This window comes from Pseudopipra pipra, chromosome 24, assembly GCF_036250125.1.
Source record: "Pseudopipra pipra isolate bDixPip1 chromosome 24, bDixPip1.hap1, whole genome shotgun sequence".
NCBI lineage: Eukaryota > Metazoa > Chordata > Aves > Passeriformes > Pipridae > Pseudopipra > Pseudopipra pipra.
This window is the reverse complement of record NC_087572.1, coordinates 453007-470537: the sequence shown is the minus strand read 5'-3', so window position 1 is coordinate 470537 and position 17531 is coordinate 453007. Positions and strand designations below refer to the sequence as shown.

General features: G+C 55.5%; 3 protein-coding genes across 12 annotated transcripts in view; 1 reads left to right on the top strand and 2 right to left on the bottom strand.

The window, feature by feature from the left end:
• Positions 1 to 3267, top strand: part of ZC3H12A (zinc finger CCCH-type containing 12A) — a 40860-nt gene extending 37593 nt beyond the window's left edge. For all 4 annotated transcript variants that reach the window (XM_064635510.1, XM_064635511.1, XM_064635512.1 and 1 more), the window contains 2 exons: positions 155 to 261; positions 364 to 3267. In XM_064635510.1, the coding sequence (XP_064491580.1) occupies positions 155 to 261; positions 364 to 1376 (1120 nt within the window). In that variant the 3' untranslated portion in view covers positions 1377 to 3267. The remainder of the gene's footprint in view (positions 1 to 154; positions 262 to 363) is intronic.
• Positions 3268 to 3659: 392 nt separating this feature from the next.
• LOC135402392 (uncharacterized) lies at positions 3660 to 10571 on the bottom strand. 3 transcript variants are annotated; one of them, XM_064635516.1, is made up of 6 exons: positions 8501 to 10571; positions 8116 to 8172; positions 7832 to 7925; positions 7570 to 7736; positions 7397 to 7499; positions 3660 to 7128 (listed from the first exon to the last, which is right to left on the bottom strand). In XM_064635516.1, the coding sequence occupies exons 1-6, from the start codon at positions 8975 to 8977 to the stop codon at positions 7058 to 7060; spliced, it is 969 nt and encodes a 322-aa protein (XP_064491586.1). In that variant the 5' UTR covers positions 8978 to 10571; the 3' UTR covers positions 3660 to 7057. The 3 variants fall into 3 exon arrangements, with proteins under 3 accessions (XP_064491586.1, XP_064491585.1, XP_064491587.1); XM_064635515.1 differs by having other exon boundaries at positions 7397 to 7736; XM_064635517.1 differs by lacking the exon at positions 7570 to 7736.
• Positions 10572 to 10674: 103 nt separating this feature from the next.
• MEAF6 (MYST/Esa1 associated factor 6) lies at positions 10675 to 17430 on the bottom strand. 5 transcript variants are annotated; one of them, XR_010425106.1, is made up of 9 exons: positions 17267 to 17430; positions 17048 to 17163; positions 16881 to 16968; positions 16338 to 16383; positions 15575 to 15767; positions 12702 to 12731; positions 12541 to 12598; positions 11908 to 11941; positions 10675 to 11440 (listed from the first exon to the last, which is right to left on the bottom strand). XR_010425106.1 is itself a non-coding variant. In XM_064635523.1 (8 exons), the coding sequence occupies exons 1-8, from the start codon at positions 17360 to 17362 to the stop codon at positions 11432 to 11434; spliced, it is 612 nt and encodes a 203-aa protein (XP_064491593.1). In that variant the 5' UTR covers positions 17363 to 17419; the 3' UTR covers positions 10675 to 11431. The 5 variants fall into 5 exon arrangements, 3 of the variants coding, with proteins under 3 accessions (XP_064491593.1, XP_064491594.1, XP_064491595.1); XR_010425107.1 differs by lacking the exon at positions 12702 to 12731; XM_064635523.1 differs by lacking the exon at positions 12541 to 12598 and having other exon boundaries at positions 17267 to 17419.
• Between the last annotated feature and the right edge of the window lie 101 nt (positions 17431 to 17531).

Here is a 17531-nt window from a genome sequence, read left to right as displayed (position 1 = left end):
CTGAGTGACAGGAGGGTTATCTCTGCAGAAAATGGGAGAGCTTTGTGGGGCTCAGATAGCTTTTAATATTCAGTGAATTTGGGGACTTTGAGAAGAAGTGAAATCCTGACCCAGGAAAGTGAACTGTTCCTGACTGAAGTTTGTTTTTCTTTAGGTTTATGCCTCCAGATGATCCCCTAGGGCGTCATGGCCCCAGCCTGGACAACTTCCTCAGGAAGAAACCTGTGGTGCCAGAACACAAGAAACAGCAGTGCCCTTATGGTAAGATGCCTCCTACATGTGAAGGATGAGGTGTCTGTGCAAGTGTCATTCATAATTTAGCCAAATCCAGCTGCTCATTCCATGCTCTGCCTTTCCTCGCAGGGAAGAAATGCACTTATGGAATTAAGTGCAAGTTCTACCACCCTGAGAGGATCAACCAGCCCCAGCGCTCGCTGGCTGACGAACTCCGTGCCAACGCACGGCTGTCTCCAACCAGGAGCACCAGTGCCAAGGAGGAGAAAAAGGGCAAAAGAGTCTCCCAGGCAGAGCTCTTGTGCTCTGTGCCCACGGAGAGTGACAAAAGCTCTTTGCAGAAGGTCTCTGCAGACAGGAAGAGCTTGGCCCACAAAGCCAAGCCCAGCGACGTTCCCCTTCAGGCCAAAGGCTGTGTGTCAGGGGGTGTCCCCCTGAGCAGTGGGAGCCACAGGTCCTCTGACAGGTACCAACAGCCTCACATGGACTCTCTGTCTTATATCTCTCAGGAGCGTCTCGACTCAGGCATCGGGTCTCTGGAGAACCAGCTGTCTGACATGTGGCCTCACAGATGTACCAGTCACTGTGATCATTCCCATGCTGAGCAGGTGTCTGTCTGCAGCTGTGGTAGGCAGAGACCCGTGTACCCACATTCTCCCAGCTTAGAGCAGAACAGCGATCTGGTCTCTTACAAGCCCGGCTCCCATAAATCTTCCTCCTCTGGTGCTAGCTTCTTGCAGTACAGCCCCGAGGTCTCTCACTCAGGAGCAGCCCACTCTTTCTCGGGCTATGGGGTGCCCGTGCACCCGGGCAGTGCGGGGCAGTTCAGCCTGCCCAGCGAGTTCAGTGCCCCCCCGGCCCCCTCGCGGGAATTCTGGTCGGAGCCGTTCCCGGTGCGATCCCCCGGGGCCCGCGACCCCCGGGCACTGCAGCGGGGCCTGGGCCCGGCCTACGGGGACTCGGGGCCCTGGGCTGGCTCGGAGCAGTTTGCAGAGGAGAGGGCCAGCGTGCACATCAAGCTGTGCGGCATCTTCCACCCGCACCTGGTGGACGCCGTGATGAGCCGCTTCCCGCGGCTGCTGGACCCCCAGCGCCTGGCTGCCGAGATCCTCACCTACAAGGCTCAGAACCCGGGCTTGTGAGGGCAGCCGGCCGTGGGGAGAGCTTGAGGGGGCTGTGTTTGCCTCTGCAGCTGCCACAGGGGCCTTCCGAGTGCTCTCCTTATTCCTTGGAAGTACCAGAGTGCTGGGTGCTGGGTGCCAGATGTGGGGTGCTCACAGCCAGTTCTGCTCTAGCTGTGACCGTGTGCCCTTTGGAGAGGTGAGAGCACCTGGGGGCCCATCTTCCCCAGGGGCTGCTGAGTGGGAGCAGAGGCTGCAGCTGCAGAGCAGGACTGTTCATTTGGGGTTCTTGAGAATCTGGCACACTCTGAATTACTGCAGTTGTTCAGAACTGGATGTGTTCTTGCCCCTCCCATTACCTTCAGTTTTGAGATGGCTTTGTGCACTATGGAGCTAAGAGGGAAAACTCGGGGAGGCTCTAAGAGAGAAGGGGATGCTACCTTTGCAGTGGCCTGTGGCTGGTTTGTAAAGACCCAAATGCATTGTCAAAACTGTTCTTAGCTCCTCACTAAGCCTCTTTCCTAAATCCCACCATGTGGATCTGTGGCAAATGTTGGGTTGTAAATCCAGTCTGAAGATGGGTTTAGCTGACTTTAATTTGGTCTTACTGGTGCACTTCTTTAATGATGCTTTCCACAACCCTCCCACCTCAGCTTTCCTTCCTGAGGTGAGGTAATTCTCCCACAAGTGCTTAGAGAGCTGCTCAGCTCCTGGAGACCAGGAGCCAGGAGCTCAGTCCTTACTCAGGAGGAGTGGCAGACACTGCTCCAGAGCTGCATGTGCTGGCAGCTGCAGTGTCAGAGCAGGGGGGTGACCTGAGCACCCTGTGGGTGCTGCCCTGGGACAGTCACCTTGCTGGTCCCTGGCCCAGGCTGGCTCTGTGCAGTGCTGATGAGGGTTTATGATGTGCCTTTTGCCTTCAGACAGCAATAGAACAGCTGTAGTCACATCTGGACTGCTGCCAGGGCCCTTCCTGAGGAGTCCTTAATATTTCTCTCTGTAAAGCTGTTGCTTCATCTTCTTCCTCACCAATGTTCCCCCATCCCCTTTGGCTGTGCCCAGCTAGAGCAGCATCCAGAATTGTAGAATAAGAGTTATTTGGCAAGACTGTTCCTGTTTCATTTCCTCTTACTCTGTAAGATGTTTTCTACTGTAGATACTGTAAGAGATTTTAAATATGCAAAACCAGTTGCTGTAGTAATTGGTTCTGGTCCTGGAATTTCACTGTGCTTGGGATGCAGAGATGTTCCTGGCACTTGCAGGCCAGAAGCAGTTGATTTGTTGATACACATTGTATCTGTGTGTGTTGTTGTTTTCTAAATACAATACGCCCTTCTGTGGTTAAACCAAGGTCGTTGAGTGGCAAATTAGGAAGTGGAGAGTGGAATGCAGCTGGTCCTGGAACCCTCCTGGGAACAGTGTTGTCCATTCCTGCTCTTCCCTCTTCTGTCCGAGGAGTGACCTGCCCAGACTGGCACCATGTGCCATGAGACCACAGGGACACAGAGACCTGTATACCTGGTTAATAATGATACATTACAAATTGGTAATGTTTCATGTTAGTAAGCAAAATGCTTCTTAATTTTAAGTAACCTGATACTTTGCATATTTGTAAATTACAGGAAAAATGGTTTTTAATGTTATTGTCCAGCACTTTGCTGCTTGCAGTTTTACTCAGTGCTGTTCTTGCCTCAGCCATGTGTTACTGGGCGAGGTGGGTTTGCGTTTCTGGTGGAATGCTGGTATCTGCTGCTTCTCCTGCAATCAGAAGATTAACATTTTGTACTCCCCAGCTGACACTTGCTGAATTTTCTGTATCACTATGCAGTATAGTCACCTACCGAGTGGCCATGTGACAGCCACAGCAAAGGAGGAACTGTCTTATATAAATAAAAACTGCTGAGTTGGCATATTTGGTCTCTGGTGGCTTTTTGGAGGAACATTCAACATTTTGGCTGGCATTCCATGAAATTCCATAAATTATCCTTCCTCCCCTGGGTTCCCCTGTCAGGCTTCGATCTCCATATGCAGTCTGAGGGCTTGTTATTGACAGGCTGTCAATTGATACAGCGAGACCAAAACATCCAAGTGCTGTGGCAGATAAGAGCAGGAGCAGTGTTTGCTGTTTGTTTGGCAGCACTGGGGTTTCTCAGTGCCTGGGGCAGGCACTGGCAGGGGAAGGTGGAACCAGAGGAGTTGTGGGTGTCTCGAGTGCTAAAGCACAGAACACTCGTGGGACTTTTGAAATCAGCATGAGCTGTGTTCGGTTTTAAGGGACAATTCCACAGTACAGTATGGAACAAATACATATTTTATTCAGGTATGGCACATGCATGCCAGCTGTTGAGTGTGGAATATGCAAACTGTCCAGACTTTGCTCCGAAGGTTTGTTATGGACTGGAAGTGCAGCAGGAATATCAGTGCTCATGTTGCTGTGTAAGGATCTTCCCCTCCCACCTGCTCCAGTGCAGCACAGCACATTCTTATCTCACCAGTTAAATAACTTTATGGTCTGTATTCAAACTTGGGCTCTTCCTTTACCACAGGGCCATGACTCTGTAGTTAATCAGAAACGAGGGAGGCAAGTGCTCCCAGGGACAGCTGTTTCAAAACAAACCTGGACCTTCACAGCCTGAGGTCTGTTACTGGCTGTGGCAGAGGAACTCCCTGGGGACGTCACTGCAGTGACAGCTCACGTGGCTCTGGGCGTGTGTGGTGGGGATGGAGTGCTGCAGATCTGAGCACACCTTTAACCAGGTGTGCAGTTTGCTCCTGTCCTTGGTGGGGTCTGTAGCTGAAAAATGCTGCAGGGTGTTAAGGCTGCTTTTCTTGTAAAAGACCTTAATAGGTAATTCTAGTTTTGCAGGATGTGCAGGGGTAGGGGGATGTTTATTTTTGCTTCCCTCAAAGCTGATCTGACACAATTAAAGGAATCAGTGCAGAGGTTCATTGTTGGAGCAGTTTGGGAGGGTCAGATCTGGTCAAAGCTGTTCCCACAAGCCTGTGCTGGGGCAGCTGGCCCACCCACCTGCCATCCCACTGCTGGTCTCGGAATTCTCTCCTGTCACACAAGGTTCTGTAGGGGCAAACCTGCCCCCAGAGCATCCCATGTGTTCTGGGTAAGCATTGCCTCCCCAGGGGCCTGCTCACCAGGAGCTGGGGAAATTGGAATGCTAATTGGAACTGCTGCTGCTGCACATTTTCCCCACCTTGCACAGTCTGCAGTGAGTTGGTGGAGTTGCACACATGGGCAGCCTCACTGGGCTGTCAGTGCAGGATTTCCTCTCATGTTTTGGGGAGAGCCTGCCATGACTGGTGGGTGTTTGCTTTGTGTGCTGGGCCAACCAAAATGGGTCAGATCTGCTTGTCAGCTCATGGGCTGCTGGGGGGAAGGAGGTCACACATGGGCCTGTTGAAGGTTTCCTGTGCTCAGGGGGTTCCCAGCCCTCATCCTGTGGGCTGTGTGCTGTTGAGCTCGGGGGGAGGCAGCTCCTCTGGGGCTCACTCTCCTCTCCCTGGCACCACGGCCTGTGCCACCCTTGCTCACTGCACTTCCACCTGAACCCAACTGGTTCCTCCCATCAGGGGATTTCCAGGATGTGGCTAGCTCAGTTCTAACTTTTTAAGGCGTTTCCAGAGGCAGGAATCTGACCCAAGGTTCCTGTGCAGGCCATGGGAAAGAGGCTGGTGTGTAACAGGAGCACATGTGTGTGTGCCCTCACGGGGGATATGCTGATGTCACCACCTGGGGCTCCCATACACGGGAGCAGGTTCAGCATCAACCCACTGTGTTTCCCCAGTGCTGAGGCTGCTGCTCTTGCAGCAGAGAGGAAGAGGTGTCCCAAATACAGCAGCAGCTTTGCACTCTGTACCTCAAACTTCTTTTGCAACACAGCCTTGCTGTAAGACAGAACTGCAGGAAGCGAGTAACTGCAAAATAAATGTTGAACCAAGAGAACAGAAAGGTGCTGGGGAGGAGCTGGGTGCTGTCCCAGCGTGGTGGGAGGGGAGGCTGGTGCTGGATGGCTGCTACCTGTGCAGGTGCTGTCAGCACTCGCCCTCCAGCCATGTGTTTTTTCAGTCCTGTCACCTGCTTTCCTCAGGGATTAGGCCCTGGGGATTATATCCCTTGTACCCCCACGCTCCCCAAGGCCAGGGGCTGCCCCTTGGAGCCAAAGCCCTGCTGCCAGAGCAGCTGCCAGCTCAGCCCTTCTGAGGAAGCCACAGGCTGGGAGCAGGGAACAATATTGCACAAATACATTGGAGTAAACACAGCCTCGGGTTGAGCAATAGGTCAGGAGGATTTGCATGGTGTGGTGGCCTGGGAAAGGTTTCCGTGGCCTGGGAAATGTTCCGTGGCCTGTGAGGCAGCTCTTCCCTCTCTGGGGACAGGGTGGTCGGGGCAGGGAGAGCTGGTGGCTGCAGCTGATGCTGTTTGATGTCACCCTCCACCTCCTGAGCCGTGTCCCTGTCCCTGTGGGGCTGGCTGGGGATTTCCAGCCCAAGGATTGCCACGAGAGAGGTGAACAGTGGCTGCAGTGGGGACAGGACCTCATCCCGACACTGCAGAGCTGCTGTGGGACATGGCCAGTGCTCCCACTGTGTGTGTGGATGCTGCTGATCCCTGCAGGAAAGGGATGTTTGAGGCTGCAGTGCTGTCCCCAGAGCAGTTCATTTGCAGGACCTGGTTCATTTTGGTGTTCCTGAGCAGCGTGGGGCTGTCCCCCCTCAGCCAGGTGGGGGTGGGTGAGTCAGGCCGCTGCTATTTGTGTTGCATCAGTTCCCTGGTGTGGGAGCTGCACGGACACGTCGGACGGATCCTGCCGATCCCTGCCTGCTGCAGGAGCCTGTCCCCAGCCCTTGCCACGGGTGAGTGCTGGTCCCTGCTCTGCTTCAGTGAGAGCTCATCCTGTCCCCCTCCCCAAAGAGCTGGGACCTGGGGGTGCCGCTGTCCCAGCTCTGCCGGGGAAAGACCAGGTGGACACAACCGATGGGAAGCAGCCGCCTGTATTGAACAGCCCCAGCACAGTGGGCCCTGGGGACCCCGGGGTGGGGGCAGGACACAGCCCCTCTGTGCTCGGCCACTCCTGAGCACGGGGAGGCCCCTCAGCCCTGCTCCCAACGGGACCAGAGCTCCCAGGGCTCATCATCTGGGGGATGAGGGGGAGCTGCTGTCACGAGAGCTGGCCCAGCCCTGCAGCACGGGCAGAGCTGCTGACGGAGGGGCCGGGTCTGGCCCACGAGGAAGTCAAGGGGTGAGTTTTGCAATCCATTGCTCCAGCAGCTCCAGCTTGTGCAAAGTGTCTGTGGCCACTGGTGAGCAGACTCCTTGTTCCCAGAACCTCCCAACAAGGTGCAGTAGATCAGGAGGATGCTCTTCAGTGGGCTCCACCAAAGCCAGCCCCACCAGGGCACAGTCAGCCCTGGGGTGGCCCTGGGCAGGGGGGTGGCTGTGACTCCTCCTGGGGCAGCCCCAGGGCCAGCAGCTCACCCTGACCTGCCCCTCGGCTGGTTCCTGCTCCTAAGGAATGGCTGCAGTTCTGCTGGATGGGGCCAGGCCTGGCTGGCACCGACGGCTGGAGGCACATACAGGGACACGGCGACACAGCTGGGACTGCACCATCCTGGCCTGTGTCCTGAGCAGCCTGGGCAGGGAGGGACGTGTGGCTCCTTGGTGACTCGCTGATGCCCTGCTCACACCTTCACTTACGTTTCCTGCCATCAGGCTGGGTGGTGCCACGTGGTTGCCACAGTGGCTCTGTCCACTGGCGTCCTGGGACAGAGCACAGGGGCGAGAGGGGAGGTGATGGCCAGAGCTCTGCCGAGTGTGGGAGCACCCAGCCAGGCTCCTGGTGGGAAGTCATGCAGAGAACTGGGAGCTTTTCCTGGCCCCCTGCTCCCAAATACCCCCCAGGGCACCCCAGTGCCACCCAATGCCCAGGTGGGGAACTAGTGGGCTCCCCATGCTCCCCATATTGCCCCATCCCCAGCTCTGGTGGCAGGTCCCTGCTCCCTGTGCCCCCTCCAGTCCCCAGCTGTACCTTCTGGGCTCTCTCCCTCGCTCCCACTGGCACTTTGATCCTCCACTTCCCCCAGCAGCTCGGGGCTGTCGCTGCGGTTCCATTGCCATGGCAGCTCCTGCAGCTGGGACAGGGTGTGACGGGCTGGGGTGCCAGAGGGGGCTGGGGGGGCTGGGACCCCACGGGGCACTCACCCGCTGGCGAAGGCTCTGTTGTTCCCGCAGCAGCTCCAGGAACCGGCTGCTCCACAGCAGCTTCTCTGCCCCCAGCTCCGTGCAGAGGAAGCGGACGTCGGCCTCCAGCCCCTCCAGCCTCTCCAGCACGGCCTCTCCGGCATCCCCGTGCCCCTGCCACTGCGCCACTGCCCCGGCACCACAGCTCAGCTGCCACCAGCACCCTCTGACACCTGCCAGCCCCAGCCTCTGCCCCAGGCACATCCCCAGGCTGGGGACTCACCTGGCTGCCCAGGCTCCAGCGCAGAATCGGAGCTCCCATTCTCCTCCTCCTCCTCCTCGCTCCCCTCCAGCCTCAGCTGCAGCGATGTTCCGAGCTGAAGTCAACACGGACAGTGGGGACTGACACATCCATGGGCAGCCAAGCCTGGATGGCCTCTGGCACTGACCCTGCCAGGGGAACTCCCCTGGTGCCACTCAGTGAACTGTGTCACCGGGCTCGGCCATGTCCCAAGAGTTGGCAAACGGCACAGTCCCTGTGGTGTGGGGGCACGTTGGGGGATTTACCTCCTCTGTGACCTGGAAGGCACTGTCCCAGCAGCTCTTGTAGCAGATCAGCAGGACCTGGGGAAGAGAACGGCTCACATCTGCTCTGCGGAGTGCAGAGCCTGGAGTGATGTCCCCATGTCCCCAGGGCTGTTGGTGGGCAGAACCATACAGTGCCTTGAGCCAAGAGCCAGCCCCCGCAGGACAAGGGCCCCAGTCCCGCAGCTGCTACCAGATGGTGAGGTGACACGGTGACACCCCCAGCTGCCCCAGTCGCACCAAACCACAGTCCCCAGCACCACTGGTACAGAGGTTGCAGCCCAGCAGGCCTCCGGCCCCCCAAACACACCAGGTTAGAGCTGACAGAGGCACGGGGGGTCCCTGGGAAGGGCCCCGCGGTACCGACCCAGGTGAGGCTCCAGAGCCAGCGCAGCCCCCGCAGCGCCGTCCCGCAGAGCCACAGCAGCCACCAGCACCCGGCGCGCAGGGGCCGCCCCCACCACGGCCCCGGGGGGCTGCGCTGCCGGCCCATGGCACCCCCGGGACACGGAGGCCCTGCAGGCCCGGAGCCGACGCCTCGCTCTGTGCAGTGGAGGGTTGTGTGGCAGCCGCCCGGTGCCACCACACGCCAGAGCCTGTCCCAGCTCGCCACCTGCCAGGACAACGAGAGGGAGCCTGAGCGTTTGTGGGGCCAGATCCCCTCATGTGGGACACGCGCTCGGCAGGGACCCCCCGGCCCCCTCCCCTCTGCCCCCTTACCCAGCCATGCGCTGCCTCCTGTCCTGCCCGCTGACAACCCTGGCCCAGATGAACTCCTGCCTAATCCTCTTGGTGACGAGGCTGCGCAGGGATTAGCATTCCCTGCTCCACCTTTGGGGGCCATAAGGACAGTGGCTGCTCTGCAATCCTTGTTTTCTGTGCTCAGGATCCATCTTTCACAAGCAAAGGACTTGGAATTTATTTCTAACCTCTACTTTTGGCTTTCGTGAGCATTTGGGTAAAGCCTGTGCAGCTCTGAATCCTGTGCCCAGGCACTGGCCATCCTGGGGGTCTTTAGTCGCTCAGGCTCTTTAGGAAGGAAAATAGAAATCTTCAGAAATCAAATGGAGGTTTTAGGCACAAGTGTCAGAGTCAGCGGGCGGCCGCTGAGTGGCAGGACCTGGCAGGGAACGGCTGTGCCTTTAACTGAACCAAGCATTTGCCATTTTGCTCTCTAATCAATGTGCTCCCCCCAGGCTGCTGCCATCAGACAGGGGCAGAACAGGCTGTCCCCTCCTTCGGTGACAAACACTGCCAGAGGCGGGACTGGCTGCGTTTCCCCCTTGTCCCTGCAGCACCCCCACGTGTCACAGGGAATGTGGAGCTGTCTGACCCTGTCACACAGCACACAGGGCTCCCAGCTACACCAGCCCTTTGCTGCTGCTCAAAAATGTTCTGCCCAAAAAAGCCTGTCAGCTTTCCTCAAGGTCAGAGGTGCAGCAGAGACTTCAGCCATCCCTGCTTTTGTACTGAGGGCAGGGAATCAAAACCATCAGCTGAGAGTTCTCTTTTCCAAAACTGTAGAGCAGCAAGGCCTGTTTCCTAGATCTTCCAGCCCCCTGTGTTTAACCTCTGTAATTTAAAACACACAGAAGTAGGCCAGCTTTGCAGCTTGGCCTTTAAGCTGCTCCACCCCAACCCCCCCCACTCCCCGCTGTGGAGAAGCAGCCACCAGCCCCGAGCACAGAGAGCAGGTCCCTGTGGGATAAACCAGCCCCTGACCAGACACACTCCCTGTGGGATAAACCAGTCCCTGAGCAGAGACACACTCCCTGTGGGATAAGCCCCTCCTGAGCAGAGACACACTCCCTGTGGCGTAAGCCAGTCCCTGAGCAGACACGGCTCCCCGAGGGATAAACCAGCTCCATCCAGGGACACAGAGCTGTCTTGATCCTGGACCAGACCCAGCTCGAGGGAGAACTCTGCTCCTGTGCCTCCACCTTCACTCAGGTCCTGCCCTGCATGGACTGGGGTGCCTGGAGGGACCTGAGAACAACCCCAGGGGATCAGAGGTGCAGCAGAACAGATGAACCCTTGGATGTTTCAAGGGCCACACACACTCTGAGGGCTCAGTGACACCCCTGTCCCAAGGCCCCTTTCCCAAGGCTCTCCCCATCAGCAGGGGTTACACAAATACATAGCAGCACCACTTCCAACAGCAACTCCCCACCCTGAGCAAAGCAAAGCTCAGTTCCACAGCAGCACCGAGGCCCTGACCCGGGGGCTGTGAGCAGCACCTGGCCCTCACCCCTCTGCACTGCTCCAGGGACAATCCCACCAGCTCATACCTGATCCACGGGCAATCTGCCAGCAGCAGCAGAACCCAGGGACATCCCAGTCCTGCCTTGCACAGCTGGGGATTGGAGCCTGGCACTCCCTGCAGCCACAGCCACTCCTCAGTCACAGCCACCCGAGGAGAGAAAGCACCAAGGGAACCTCCCGGGGGCCACGGGACAAGGAACTGCTCCCGTGCCAACGGGGAAGAATTCCAGCAAAGTCCTCATAAAGCAGGTGGACAGTAAAAAGCACCAGGAGTCAAAGTTTGGACTGAACGAACCATGGGAAGAGACAAACATGGAACTTTTATTGTTTATGTACAAATGACAGAAGTTTGTATTAAAAAGAGAATCCACCCAAAGTCAGCGACAGCAAAGAGCAAGTTGGCTCTGAGCTCTGGCCCTTCCTGCACCTAAATCACTGTGGAATCTTGGGAGATGGTGTTTAAAATGAAAGAGAAAAGGGTTAAACCACCTTCTCTGCTTGAGTAAGAATCAAACAAGCTGCTCCACAAAATGAAGAACCTTCCACTACAAGGATTAAACAAAGAAACTCAAAGTCGACTTTTAACTATACACTTTGGCTTTAAAAAAAACACAATAAAACCAACAAAAAACCAAACCAAACCTACAAAGCTAAATATCAGCAACAAAAGTAATCTAAGTCTCACAACATGGATGGGACACACTGAATTCTACCCCAGTTCCAGTGGCAAAGGAAATGCCTCTCTGTGGGTCTGCAGGTGGCAGGGGGGCAGCAGCATCAGCCATTTCAGCAGTTCCCGACCCAGGTGGAAGCACAGAACAGTCAGGAATTCAGGACTACTACTACTACCTACACCACCTCAGTCTTCCTGCAACTCAGGTGATTTAAAAATGACGCAAAGTACACGGTCCAGGATTTCCTCCCCCCATCCAAGTCCCTCAGAGTGAGTCACTCCAGCTGCAGCTGCCATCCTGCTTCAGGGCTTCTCAGTGGGGAGTCACAGACCAAAATCCTAGGAGCATCAGCACTCATGGCTCTAGTAGTCCTGCAGAGAAAGGACAGCACAGGCACGTTAACACCTTCCCACCTCTGATTCTGCTCATGGAGTTGGGGGAGCTCAGTCCTCTCTCGTCTCACACACCATTAGTTGCAGGCAAACCAGATTTTTTTTTCTTGTAGCTAAACATTGAAAAGGATGGAGCCTTCCAACCCCAAGCATCAACTCAAACCAGATGCTCTCGATGCTCCAGGTAATGACAAGGTAACAGGGTGCAAATCAGCTTTTTCCAGAAGTGCACAGGAGTTACCTGTGACCCTGTCTCAGAACAGCCCAGCTGGGCTCAGCTGCTGTTACAGCCACAGGACAGTGCTGATCTCACACTGTGACACTCCTCAACCACGAAAACAAGAACTTCAATGACAGCACAGGGAGGGTTTTTTAAGCTTAGGAGTCAGGCAGCCCCTCGGGTGTAGAGTGAGCAATGAAAACACGGACAGAGCACAGATACTTACGGCTCTTGGCTTTTTGTTTAACTTGAGATCAATCCTGTGGTTGGAGAGACAAGAGAAACGTCCATGTCAATACCTGACCCGACACCAGAGCTACTGCACAGGGCACAGCTACGACAGAGACTACGGTTAATCCATCCATTCCCAACTGGCTGAGCCAGGGCGCTGTCCCAGGATTACTGGGAATGAGAGCAGCAGGAGAGTGGAGCCGTTATTATTTGCCAAAAAGCAGATTCCATCCACTCCCAGACAGAGTTAATCAAGGGGCACAATCAACCACAGGGCAGTTAGGCAGGTGAAGGGGGGACTACGCATGCTCTATGTTAATTTAATCTGTCAGGGGTGTAACTATGCCACAGGTAATTATCCAGACATAGTGGGAGGGTTATTTACTTGGGTAGAGAGAGGAGTTAGGGTGACAGGGATTATATGAGCCAAAGGTATTGAGCTTAGTACATTTTTCCAGAAGGAAATATCGAAGTCTATACTAATCTCCTTAAGCAGCAAAGCCAGAAGAATCAGTTTTTAAACTAAGTTTTAAAGTTAAAAAGTTTTATCTATTTAAATATGAAACAGAAAGGTAAAGAAGAGTGAAGTTAATTTAATTTTTGCTGAAGTTATTAAATAAAATGTTACCTCCATCACGCTTTTCTGTTTTTAAAAAAAACTTCCCAGCCTAACCTAATATACATACCTACAATTAAACAGATAAACTAGGGGTTAGCGAGGTCTCAAAAGGCACATTGGTGTCTACACACTAACAACACAGCACAAGTACTAATTCAAGTCAAACTTACTCAAAGTCATAATCAAACATGCCAGACGGGCTGAGGGGCAGCATTTGAAAGGAAGAAAGCAATAGAAATTAATATACTAATGAATTAAATCAATTAGTTGATTAGCCACCCTAGCAAGATTGCTAAAAAATAAAATAAATAATAAAGCCAGTGTTCAAACACCATCAAGTTCTTCAGGTATCTTAACCAGGACTGGGCACAAAAAGCACTCTGGAATGGCAATCCAGAGTCCCCCTCCCCACCGGATCTCTGGGAGCAAGAGGCTAGCACAGAGGTGGGGTTGGTTTAGAGGGGATTTTAGGAGCTGAGAGGGGCAGCTGCCAGACCCTGAGAGTGCAGAGCTCAGGGCTGGGAGAGGAACCCATGGGCTTGGAAAACCAAAGAGGGGGGTCAGGGAGCAGGGCTGGGCTGGGCTGCCAGGGCAAGGCAAAGGTGGTTCAGGCAGAGGTGACAGAACCTGGTGCCCAACTCAGCACCAGGCTGTTCCTCCCCACACCCCCCCCACCACCACCCCCCAGCCAACGAGGGACCAGAGTTATTTGGCCAGAGCTGATTAGTTTGGTGACAGTCCCACCCCTTCCACAGGTGCCACAGCACAGCCTTCAGACTCAGCTCTGCCCACAGCTGACACTGCCTGGGAAGGCCTGACTGAGGAACCCCATCTCAGCCCTGCTTTGCTAAGACCAAACAGCTCCACGTTCCCTCAAACACTCGTTAGCCATGGAAATGGCTGAGCACACAGAAAATACCCATCCTGGCCTTCCTGTGGTGCTGGAGGGAGCAGAGGGTGCCAGCACAGGCTCTGTAACCTCCACCCTGTGTGTAGCTGAAGCTGTGTCCCGTTCACCCCGTGCTGCCCAGTCTGCCCCAGTGCCCCACAAGGAACCCCAGTGCTCCCTCTGGGGCCTGTTCCCAGCACCTCCCGGCTCCCCAGGAATGGGGGAGTGGAACCCAGAGGTGTGCTGCTGAATGGAAGAGCTTCTGAACAAAGAGAAACGCCAACATTTCGTTTTATTTTTCTCTTTTTCATGCCAGGACACCCAGGACACAGACCCATAGGTCTGGCTGGAGTGGGGCCTGTTAACGCTCTTGCTGCACACTCAGGTCACTGGGATGGGGTTGTTGCTGGGTTTTTTTAACCTAAATATACTTGAAAATTGTTTGGTCTTGTCTGCCAAAATTTAGGGGATAGTCAGTAACAGCAATCACAATTTTAACAGAGCTTTTATTACAGAAAAATTTAATTGTCTTGTTTTAATTATCTGGCCCCGTTAAGCATTACAAACAGTCCATTCCTGCCTCCCTGAGCCCCTCAGCACTGCAGGTGTGTCTGACAGGTCCTGGGGACATGGAGCTGCCCCAGCTGAGCAGAGCAGGGCTCCTCTGTCCAACAGCCCGACCTGACAGCAGCAGCCACAGCTGCAGAGGGGAGGAACAGGAAGGAACCCAGAGCCACACAACCTGTCGAGGGGCAGCTTCCCCCAGCTCCTGTCGCTAAAATCCGGGTTTATGGAATGGAGCAAAGGGATTTACATCATTTACAGCACCTGCCCTGCACCCCACCATGTTGCTGGCCATGGTTTGTCCAGGGAAGTGCTTGGGAGAGTATTTTATAATTTGTTTGAAATGACAATTTTCTTAAGCTGTACTTCAGTTTTATAGGTTGTTTCTCTGGACTTGTTCACGGATGTAGTTTCTTGTGTTATTCCTGAACTTCTTCCAAATATCTACAGGCAAAAAAAGAGATTTGAACTTCTTTGGATTCCCAGCTCGTGAGGAACCAAAGGGACATCCAGTCCTTTTGGGTGTTTGCCCAATTCAGGCTGCTGTAGGAAGGAAATTCTAACCTAAGAATTAAAGACACGCTAATGACTCAACACCTAATGAAGGAGAAAAAAGAGTTAAGCATGTTTCAAGCAGTGTACCTACCTCATGTCCCCACCCCAAATGCCCCCAGCCCCCCTTGTAAACTTTTACCACTTTAAACCACTTCTCTCTTTAACTGCATGGGCAAGTCCCTTAAAGAGGAAGCCCATCTCTTCCCAGAGCCAACAGTTCAGAGTCAGCATGGGCACTCTGGAGTTTTAAAAGCTCCATTACTTCTATTAATCCTTAGGTCCCAGCTCCAGAAATCTTTCCAGGAAGGTGCAGCTCTGCAGTGTCTCCTCTCCATGGATTTCCATGTTTTTCCCTGTTCAGGGCCTGACTCACAGGCCCTGTCACTGCAGGGTCTGAGCCACCAGCCCATCACCCTCATCACACCTTAGAGGCAGAGCTGGACAGATAAATCCAACCAGAAAGAGTTCTGGGAAAGTGTTTCAAGTGAATTTCGGGTCAGTTTAATAACAAACACTCTGAGGTGAAGGTGACACAGCAACTCCTCTTTGCCAGCATGGAGATATGGTTGGGATATGAGAGTTGGAAGGCATTGGAGTGGAAATCCAGACACTAGGAGTGCCCACAACCCCCAAAACATTCCCATTTGCTTTCCCCCCTCCTCCAAAGAAAGCACTGACATTCCTGTCTTACTGGGATCTGCAGAAACCAAGCAGCAAGAACAGGAGGTCAGGACCTGCTGGAAGGAAACAGCTTTATCCTCCTGGAGAGAAAGCAGAGCTGGAGAAGCTGCCCAGCACAGCTGTGCCACAGCTGGAGGGAGCACCCTGTGCTGCTGCTTTAACTTCCCCAGCACTTTCCCCAGCTCAGTACAAGGGCCCCGGGGTCCTGCCAAATGCCATGGGATGCACAGCTACAAACCAGGAAAACCTCCCCAACAACTGCCCCCAGCTGCCCGTTATTGCAAAGGTTACAATAAATTCAATCCAGCCCCAGCCACCTGTTCAGGTGTCCAGGAGGCTGCTGCTCCCACTGACCTGTGTCTGTTTTTGTTCTTCCGCTTTTTGTGGCTGCTGTGGTGGCTCCCAGAGGAAGTGGAGGAAGCAGCTTTCTGGGGCTTCACCCCCTGCACGGAGCCATCCAGCTCTTCAGCATCCTCCTGATTGGGCTCATTCTCCTGGTTGTGGAAGTCTGGAGAAGTGTCACTCTCTGTGCCACTGCCTGGCTCCCCTAGAGCAGGACAAACCCAGGTGAGCTCCCGGCTGCCCTGGCACAGCCCTGAGTGGGACAAACAACCCCAGAACAGCAGCAGAGACACCTGAGCCCTGCAGCACTGGGAGGTGAATCACACAACCTGGGAAACATCTCTGCAGGACAGAGGAAGCTGCTCCTCAGCACTGAGGCTCTCTGGAACCACATCCCATTTGGTGCTGATCACAGAAATGTTTTTAAATATCCTGGAGGTAAGTGGCCCCTCTCCACGTCCCTCAGGACTGACACACCTACAGTGATGAGGCGCTCCAGCTCTTCCAGCCTCTTCCTCCAAAAAGCAAAAACCCACTTCAATTCATTTTCTGCACAACAAACCCCTGCTGAGCGTGGAAGGTACTCAGGAGGTTCAACTCCAGTTGTTCCTCACAGCACCCACTGGAGTGGCCGGGAGCAGCCCAAGGGCAGCATCCACAGGGCCTGGGACAGGAGCCCCGAGTCCAGCCCAGATCTGGAGAGCTGAAACAGGGCTGAATGGTGGGGAGAGTGAAATTCTTCCCAAATTCCCAGAGAAATGACAAAGTGACTTACGCTTCTCAATGAGCTGGTCCTGGACTCCAGCTAAAGCACTGACAGCCTGGAAAACCAAAAGGGATGTCAAGGCAAGCAGAGATTCATTTCCCAATGCTCAGAGCACAGAGCTCAGCTCACACAGACACGTCCCTCAGAAGTGCCCATGGCCCAGAGGGTGTGGAGCAGGGACAGCCAGGGGACAGCAGTGACACCAGAGACAGGAGCCCGGGGTTCTGACTGCCCTCCCACTCCCTGGACATCCGGGAAAGGGACTCTGGAAGAGGCTGTGGGGTGGGATGGAGGTGCTCAGGTCAGGGAGACAGGGCAGGTGCAAGAGTTCCAATGGAAAAGTGGCTCTGCAGCAGCGCAGGGGAGCATGGCAGGACAGGGATGGGGACAGAGATGGGGATGGGGAAGGAAACAGGGATTAAAACAGGAAAGGGGATGAAGATGGGGATTAGGACATAAATGGGGATAAGGATGGGGGCGGGGATGGGGACAGGGACGGTCATGGGGTCAGGAGCATCTGCTCGTCCTGCCGGTGCCCATCCCGGCACTCACCGCTGCCGAGGTGACCGAGGACTTGCTGAAGAGCCTCTCGGCCTCCTTGAACTTGCGGTTCCTCCGGTCGTTTTTGCTGTTGGAGTTCCTGAAACAGAGACAGGCGCGATGGCGGGGCCGGGCCGGCGGGGGGGCCCGGGCGGGCGGGCAGAGCCTCCGCCACTCACTTCTGGTTGGTGAGGTACCGATCCCAGCCGCGGATGATGTTCCCGTACATCTGCGTGTCCTCCAGGTAGCTGCCCTCGAAGGCGTAGATCTGCCGCTCCAGGTTTGCCAGCGTCTCCTGCCGGGAACACCGCGGCGCATGGAGCAGGCCCGGCCGCGCCGCCGCCGCCCCCCCGCCCCGGCCGCCCCCCGGACCGCACCGAGCCCCTCCCGGCGCTCACCGCCAGCTCCTGCTTGCGCTTCACCAGCTCGGCGAGCTCCCGGCGGGTGTCGGGGATCTGCGGGGGCCCGCCGGCCTTGGCGTGCAGCGCGGCCATGGCGGCGCGGCCTGCGCGGGGCGGGGCGCGCGCTACCGGCGGCGGCCGCGAGGGGGCGGCGGCGGCACCGGCGGGGCGGGACCCCCGAGGCGGCCCAGCCCACCCGGCACCGGGACAGCGGCACCGGGACAGCGGCACCGGGACACCACCGGCACCGGGACACCACCGG